This window comes from Pectinophora gossypiella, chromosome 20 (assembly GCF_024362695.1).
Source record: "Pectinophora gossypiella chromosome 20, ilPecGoss1.1, whole genome shotgun sequence".
Taxonomy (NCBI): domain Eukaryota; kingdom Metazoa; phylum Arthropoda; class Insecta; order Lepidoptera; family Gelechiidae; genus Pectinophora; species Pectinophora gossypiella.
The window spans coordinates 4,366,504-4,375,802 of NC_065423.1; the positions used below are offsets into that span (position 1 = coordinate 4,366,504).

At 39.6% G+C, this 9,299-nt stretch overlaps 1 protein-coding gene across 1 annotated transcript; it reads right to left on the reverse strand.

The window, feature by feature from the left end:
• Positions 1–7: 7 nt before the first annotated feature.
• Positions 8–5,237, reverse strand: LOC126376387 (uncharacterized oxidoreductase TM_0325-like). Its single transcript, XM_050023713.1, has 4 exons — positions 4,457–5,237; positions 3,543–3,553; positions 568–1,573; positions 8–468 (listed from the first exon to the last, which is right to left on the reverse strand). The coding sequence occupies exons 1-3, from the start codon at positions 5,235–5,237 to the stop codon at positions 1,448–1,450; spliced, it is 918 nt and encodes a 305-aa protein (XP_049879670.1). The 3' UTR covers positions 8–468; positions 568–1,447.
• Between the last annotated feature and the right edge of the window lie 4,062 nt (positions 5,238–9,299).

A 9,299-nucleotide genomic window follows, 5' to 3' on the forward strand; every position in this document is an offset into this window, starting at 1 on the left:
TACGTTCTCTAAAAATAATATAGATGGCACTGTCGAGATTGAACGTGATAATTAGGTACCTATTCTTGTCACTCGGGTAGATAATCGAAGGAAAAACGAAGGAAAATCCTTACAGCGCCATCTATCAATATTGTTTTTGAGGAACGTAGCCTGAAAATCCCTTCATTAGGATAAAGAGGATAGAAGGAAATTCATCATCATCATTAAGTCCCCACTGCTGGGGCACGGGCCTTCCCTATGGATGGATAGGGAGATCGGGCCTTAAACCATCACGCGGGCCCAGTTGATGGTTATTAACGACTGCTAATGCAGCCGGGACCAACGGCTTAACGTGCCTTCCGAAGCACGCAGGAGCTCGAGATGAAAACTTTTTTTTTGTGGTCACCCATCCTATGACCGGCCTTTGCGAAAGTTGCTTTACTTCAACAATCGCAGACCGAGCGCGTTAACCGCTGCGCCACCGAGCTCCTAGAAGGAAAGTTGTAAAGTTTAATTATTATTCCGCCAGTAATGTATACATGTTTAAGTTTTTTGATAAATAAACATATTCTATTCTATTATACTTACATAAATATTGTTACACGCGTCGTTACATTACAGGCGTGATTCTATGGCCCGTATTTATAAACTGATCTCAATACCGCTCTCAAGAGCGATATCAACTGAGTCACTCTCAAGATGTAAACAGCGTCTTAAGTGCGACGTTAATTAATAGACGAATATTGAGCGCGTATCACATGATATCGATCTCAAGTTCAGGATCTCAAGTAAACGTCCTAATTGAGTGAACTATAGACCGAACGAATCAACGTTTCGTTCTTGCTTAAAAAAAATATTTCGGTTTAGGGCTTCAAACATATTAAAAATTGTTCAATTATTTACTAAAATATAAAAATTATTATAATTCATACGTACGTTATTTAATTTTTTTATAAAAATGGTCATTTAACGTTTTAGAAATAATTTGTTATGATTTCAAAACGCAATGCGTAGTGAAAACGAAACGCAACAAACATCATTGTCAAAAAAAAAATATACGCGTCCTTCGCAACCACTTGTTTTGTTTTTGTTTATCAATAATAAACGTAAAGTAATTATTTTCCACAACGATGACAACAATTATATTTTTACTCTCCTCGAGAAGAAAACTTTTTTGGATATTTTGAAAAGATACTCCTCGGTGATAGAGAATAAGGATACCGATGGCGCTTCAATACGCGCAAAAAATTAAGCTTGGGATATTGTAACCAGAGAATACAACGCAAGCCCTCATGCCACTAATCAGGTAAACAAACTTATTTAACCTACAGTGCGCGATTTTACTCTCGCTTTTTGCTAGATTTTTTATAATTGCATCCTTGATTTTAGGTTACTAATAAACAACTGAGGAGATTGTGGATGAACCTCAAGCAGCGGCAAAGGGAAGCAGAACGTCAACATCGGCTAGCTACTGGAGGGGGGCCTGCAACCAGTGATGCAGTTGTAGACCCAGATGTGTCTGAGGTGGCCCCAGCTCTAATAGTTGGTATTGATGATGCTGTTGACTCTGATACAATTCCAGGTAAGTAATTTTCTTCTAATATAGCATCTATATCGCCGAAGGGGTAGGCAGAAGTGTATAGTAAATACAAAATCACTACTTGCCAGCTATGTTTAAGTCTGATGTAATAAGGGGTGAGCCTATTAACATGAATTCAAACTCATAAAGTAAAATTCAGTGGTCTAGAGCCGGAGCTGGGATTCAAACCTGACAGTATGATGTAAGCCACACATTCTCCGAAAACAGCTGTCATCAATTCTATTTTTTTAAATATGTAAATTGGATAATTTTTTATATTTCTCTCTTTAAATTACTTTGTTCCAGTAACCGCTGACCTTGCCGTCCAAGAAGTAAATATGGACTCGCAGCCCGTCTCTTATCTTGCACCACTTGCTGCCCCAACCCGGACAACATTGACACCACCTCCACCTGGAGTAGGTCCACTACTGTCTCTGTCTATATCTACCCCACTACCAGCTCTCCCCACAGCCACTCCACCACCACCACCTCTTCCTCCATCCACTCCACCACCACGTCTTCCAACCCCACCTCTTATTAACCCATCAAATACAGCCACCCCAACTTTTCAAAGGCATAAGAGTTCTATTCTGGATAAGGAATATAAAGACAGACAGAGACGGGCTAACGAGATTCATGACTTGGAGGTTTTATTATTAAGAGAAAGAATAAGAGAAGCAAAGGCGAAAGCAGACCTTGCAGAACTTCAACTGCAGCAGCAGTGTTCCTCAGGTACATCAGTATTACCTACTTGCTCATCATATTATTTTAAAAACTAATTTGTTTCAGATAGTGCAACTGATGGCAGAAGAGAGGATGTGGCATAATATAATAAATGGAATATTGTTAATTTATGAAATAAAAGCATATAAGTCAATATATAAAATATGTTTTATTAAATGATTTCAAATACTATTCCATCACAAAGCACTGCTCATAAAGACTATTGGTAATAATTTTCAACAATTGAATTTCTAATTAAAAATCCAGTCCTAGTGCTTGGTATTATACTATCTGTTTCTTCTTGTTCATCATTCTGATTCTCATCAAAAACCATGACATCATTTAAAATTAATGACAAGTTGTGTAATACCGCACATTATACAATTATATGAGAAACAGTTGACAGTTTGTTACCTAGGCCTCTAGATAAACAGGGAAACCTCCGCTTCCAAATGCCGAATGTTCTTTCCACAACATTTCTGGTTTTTATTTGAGCTCTATTGTACCGTACTGAGGGAGCATCTTCGGGGGCAGGTCTTATAGGTGTGAGAACAAAAGGTAGTGTAGGATACCCATTGTCTCCGACAAGTCTTCCACTTAAAATACCCTGCGTGTATTTTATGTAAATTGATGACATTTGAAATATCCTAGAATCGTGCATGCTGCCTGCCCATCTGGCTACTATGTCTAATATTTCCCTCCGGGGCCCTGCAACAACCTGGACATTAATAGAAAAATCTGATTTCCTATTTCTAAAGACTTCATGGTGCTGGCACCCTGGTGTTGATACAATTTTAACATGGGTACAGTCAATAGCTCCATCGATCCCGGGAAGTCCAGGCCACTGTCCATGTCTACCCATCTCTTTAAACAATTCTCTGTTTCTGTTAGCCTCTGCTCCTCGGGGAAACTTTATGTAGTGTGTATGCAATTGAGCTAGCAACTTTGAAACCTTCGTAATAATATTTGAGGCGGTAGGCTGTGATATGTGCAGTAAGTCTCCACAGACTATCTGAAAAGGCAAGGTTTGTGTAAGTCATTTATGTAAAATTAAATTACTTCCTATTACTAACTTATTCCTGTCCTGGACACAGGCTTTCCTTCATTTACTCGTTCAGAAGGATATGGTGCATTGCTCTACTGTATCCAGACCTCAAGATGTTCAAATACAGGCATAGTAATTTCGGTGTTCATTGTGCTGTCACTTACACTTTTTAAAGACAAAAGTAGAATAATTAGTATTGAATAAATTCTGGCTTACCTGAAATGACGCTGTAGCATAAAATCTCAGAGTTAATAAAACTGCTATTTCCGGAGCAATCGGTAGACCTCTGTTGTCCTGTTTTTCTAAGTCACTTCTCAGTAACGATGTTATAAACAATACAGATTCTTGGCAGAATCTGTATCTTTTCTGGAACCGATCCGCTCGCATTTCAAAGGGATTTTCGGCGTCCCTGATATAAACTTTTGGCAAACGATACGCATCTTGCCATAACAAATCGTCGTAATGATCTAAATCGTCGTAATAATTGATTTCTTGTAAAATATTTTCTAATTCCATTATCGCGAGATCACAAAACCCGCACTCAAGTCACGGTTTGACGGCACTCAGCAAACACGATCTTAAGTAACATCTTGAGAGCACTCTTGAGAGCCGAGTTTCGTTTATTAATACGGCGTCACTCAGTTGATATCGTAACCCTAAACGCGCACTTAAGTTCCGTTTATTAATAAGGACGTCATCTTAAGAGCTCACTCAAGATAGATCTCAGAGATAAGAGCGGTTTATAAATACGGGCCTATGTTATGTAACATATAATATAAAATCTACCTACCGACTAATACCTACTTACGTAGGTAGGTACCAGGGATGTTATGAATATGAAATTTCGGATACATACACGACCTACCGCCTGAATGTGAGTTTGTGTGTAAGGATAAACAGTAGCATAAAACCGTTGTATAAGTTCTTTATATAATGTCTATATTGTCCGTCAATAGGTAAAAAATAAAAAGTATCAAGACGTTTTCATCCAATTACCCGAGTGTTGCTTACTATAGAAATTTTATTTCCCCATTTGCTATCAGATTCTGGTACACACCACATTATACGCATAATAGGTATTTTTAGAAGGGTTGCTACCAGACCATAATTTATGCAGATTTATTGCTAACTATAGTCCGGCGTAGTTCCTCCTAGGAGATGACCGGCATCTATGACGTATTCTGCTCCAGTGATGCTTGCCGCTTTATCACTGGCTAGAAACGTTATCAGTTCTGCCACTTCTTCACAATCTATCATCCTCTTCAAAGGTAGCAAAGGCGCGCGTCGCTTTTCGAACTCCTTTACATCGGTAACTCCTAGTAACTTCACCATATCTGTTTTGACCGCAGCTGGGGCTATAGAGTTCACTCTCACGCCTTTGGGTGCGAGTTCCAACGCTACACATTTGGTAAAATGTCGTAAAGCTGCTTTCGAACTGTTGTACAACAGTAAATCAGGCAAGGGACGTATTCCTCCCACACTTGTAATGTTAATGACGTTCCCTTTAGTTTTAATAAGATGCGGCACAGCTAAGTGGGTGAGCAACATGGGCGCCTTAAGATTTATATTGAACGTGGCATCGTATTTTTCAAGGAAATCTTCATAGAATATATTATGTTTGGACGATATGGCGGCGTTGTTGATAAGCACATCGATTTTGGAGAAAGCCGTGACTGTTTCACTAATAACACAGTTAACTGTCTCTTCGTTGCTTAGGTCCAATTGATTGATCCGTATGTTTTCAAACACTGCACCTTTAGAACAACATTTTTCAAAAGTATTTTGGAGAGCTTGCTGGTTGACATCAACGAGGCACAGTTTGGCTCCTAGTTCGGCAAAACCGACGGCTGTGGCGGACCCAATTCCTCCCCCTGCTCCTGTGATAATCACAACTTTGCCTTCGAAACTCATCGTATTTTATTCAACTAACTAGATAAGTAGATTGGTTCACGATTTCCCAAAACCTCGCCTGTGGTAAGATTGTGTAGCTAATGAAAGTTGGTTAATAATAGTCCTATTTATAAGAAGGCTGTTTATCTTTCGAGTGTTTGACACTCGATCTTTGGAGTAAATACTCCAACAATCAGGAAATCCTGGTGTCATAACAATGATTATAATAGGTACTTATTATCAACCCCTGACGTTATCCCATTTTTCACGGGTTTTGCTCACCTAACTTGAAGATTTGATTGACAGCTCCGGTATTTTACAGAAGTAACAGCTTATTAGATTTCCAAGCCGCAAACGGAACATCAGCCCAATACAGGTTAGATATCACATACCTCTGAAACTCATTTCTCGGGAATGTGGGTTTTTCAAACATGCAATAAAAGAAAACAAATTCGAAAAACACTGGGCTCCACGTCCAATCCAGCCCCTGCTGGATTCGAACCTGCGACCTCACACTTGGCTATCATTTTTTTTACATGATTTGCCGCAAATGGCATTAACTGCTTGGCCAGACAAATGGGGAGCGCTGAGGGCTCTCACCCGGTACAAAAATTAAGACAACAGGCCTGTGGGGTGCCCAGTTGGGCGCGAACCTCGGCACAGGGCGTGTTGTCTGAGAGGAAGAATATTTGAGAGAATTAATCGACACTAGTGGGTCGATAACGATAAGCGCTGAATGAGGGAAATCGTCGATCACGCGGGCGGGGTCAGTATCGGAGTTTTGAAGTGTTTGCTGGCGCGTGCTGATTGGTCGCCTCTATCGCTAGAGTAATCGGATACTTGTCTATCACTGTTCTACAACTTCTTGATAACCGCGACAAGCTGGACACCTCCATGGTAACTTAATATTATACATATAACGCCTTTACGCAATAGTATCATATATATCATAGAGCAACACGAGAGGGAGTAGATATACGCAATATAAACCTAGCTCAGCCGCTGGTGGGGAGCGGAGAGTTGCCGTTCTATACATAGTAAATTATTATTCCTTATTCTATGGCTCTAAAAAAACTAGTTGCAGTCGGCCTGTGCACTACAGTGAATCGTGCGTGGCTGAAACGACGTCCTTGAAAAATGACAACATTTTCGGTTTTATGGGATTTTTGCTGCCAAAGACCAAGTATTTGCTGCAAAAAGGGATCTGGCATAATTATACAGCATTCATGCGGGAAGCCAAATGGCGCAGAGAATCAAGGAGACTAATCACGTAATTCTAACTTAAACTTTTTGAACACAACCTTACTTCAAAAAAGCTTCACCGTCTGGACTCGATTTGCCAAAACAATCAAATTGACACTGTGTTGACATAATTTGAAGTGAAATTTAATAAAATATTATCTACCAGTTATTAAGTATTCATATTATGCACATTTGTGTTAAACATCATGGTAGATTTGGGATACTTACATAAATCGGTAAGTATTTTTTTTATTTAATTAATACTATTACTATGACCAGCCCACTTGATTCCACTGCTAGCCAAAGGCCTTTCCACAACTCACGGTCCTGTGCGAGCTCCATCCAGTCCTTCCGATAACAGTTAAGATGATCACACCAGCTTTTTCGGGGTCTACCACAGGATCATCCTGATATCGCGGTATACTTAATAGGATACTTGACAACCTAGTCAAATGAGATACTTTTTACGAAACTTCAAAACGAAATGACAATGGGAATGGGCGAAAGTGGTCCAAGAACCTCCACTGATGAGACATATGTGATGAAAGCTTATGCTTTCCCTATGATTTTGGCAAAATTCTATTAGATTCTGTCCCGGGGTTCTTTTTCTATGGTCATGTTTGCCCTGGCTAAAAATGTGATAAAATACAGTGGGGGACTAAATTCGACTTAAGAACCCCGGGACAGGATCTGATAGAACTTAGTCAGAATCAATGGGAAAGCATAAGCTTTCATTACATATAAGTCTCATCAGTGGAGGTTCTTGGACCACTTTCGCCCATTCTCATTTCCTTTGGAGCTTGTATGGAAATACTGTCCTGACGTTATCAATAAAAACAGTCAAACGTTGTAAGTACTTAATTCATAAATAAAATTCGATTAAGTTGTAAAGTAAAACGAGATTGATTTTTGTACATCTTACGGCTTTTATTTCTAACTTAGCATTATTATAATTTATCTTTGACCAAGTCAAACACCATATTCGCGCCGCGCCATTCATTGTCCCGATTTCTGTGTGAACAGGTGCGTAATGTAACTTTCTTCTTTTAACTTTTGCATATTTTCCTCACCTTATGGTTGTCTGGAAGAGATTGCTTTTAGCGATAAGGCCGCCATTTGCCATGTACATAGTTAATAAAGTCTCTTTTGCAACTATTTTCTTTCATTTTTTTTGGTGCAATAAAGTAGGTATACTTATTTGTAATGTAATATCGAACGTTGCAAATATTCTCATATTGATTGTGCTTATTTGTTCACTTTAGTTAAACGTATCGGGTGAGAGCCTTCAGCGCTCCCCATTTGTCCGGCCAAGTAGTTAATGCCATCTGCGGCAAATCTAGAATAAGTCACGTAAAAAAAAAAATGTTCACTTTAGTACCTGTGAAACAGTAGCGGCCTTAGGGCAATCAACCAAGACTGGTTCGCCCTGGCCGCAAATAAAAACTTCGAATTAGATTGCGGCCATATAAAACTCATACCGGGTAGCCGTAAACAACATTTTTAAAAGATTTAATTACTTAGGTAAATTTCGGTGGCCATAAACTAAGTGAAAATGTTTGTATTTTAAGGGGCTGAGGGGTGCTACTTGAGGTAAAATAAATAATTCGCACCACATAAATATTTTGCTAGGGCCGCCACTGCTATGAAATTACTATGTTGTGAATCTAGAGTGTTTGCTAATCGTTGCCTTGGCAACCAAGACGCTATCCTCGGCAAACAATCGATTCAAGATAGCTATACATTATACATTACAACAGTTAGGTAGGCGTTACACATTAATGAACCTTAAGGAAGTACATAGTAGGTATAATACCTACTGAGAAAAGAGGTCGTGATATTTGGTTTATACTTAGGTCAGGGCATTCGCCTGCTACAGTTTACAAATAAGTAACTTAGTCTAGTAAAGTATCACCTTTATTTGGCCCATTGTAAAATATACCCTATTTACATCATAAATAGCCTAATACATCATCTTTTGAGAACTAAAGCCATGATATTTGACGTAATATAAGGCCGCCTGTTGTGCTTTTCTGTATATGCTGTCCTTATCTCTGTATTTTGTGTCCGTTGTGCTCAATAAAGTATACGTATTGTCTATCTATCTATCTAATATATTTACGTACACTCTATGCCCCTTCTCTAGTTGGTTGAGGTCTGTGCCTAGCAGTGGGACGTATGTAGGAGATAATCACGGAATAGAAGAAATGAGTTTCTTCCATTGGCTATAATTATCTTATGTATACGTGCCATTATTGGGCTTTAACTTCCCATTAACGGCCTCCGTGGTCCAGTGGTTTGAGCGTTCGGGTCACGATTATTACAGGCTGATCACATGATTGTCCGAAAGTAAGATGATCCGTTCTTCGGAAGGCACGTTAAGGTTGGCCCCGGTTGCTACCTACTGATGCCAGTTAGTAGTCGTTACATGAGCCATGTCAGGGGTCTTTGGCGGTTCAATGGTAACCCTGACACCAGGGTTGATAGCGTTGGTAATCCACCACACAACCCACACGATAGAAGAAGATTGGGCTTTGGGCATGCCTACCCTCAAACAACTAGGATACTCCATGAGTCTACCCTTTTGCGGGTGTTCCCAGAATTTCACGGCTTAGGGCGTCGCCTGAGAGAATTATACTTTAGAGAATCGGCCCCTGGTGAATAGCGATAAGCGCTGAAAGAGTGAATGCGTCGACCACTCCGGCGGGATTATTTAAAACGCTGGGTCGATTTTGGTGATGAAAGTTGTGTTTTAGTAACTTGTGGTCCAGCCTATTCCGATCGGGATAGTGGACGTAAGTTATGTTTGTACAAAAACGAGCGATTATCGATTAGACACTATTT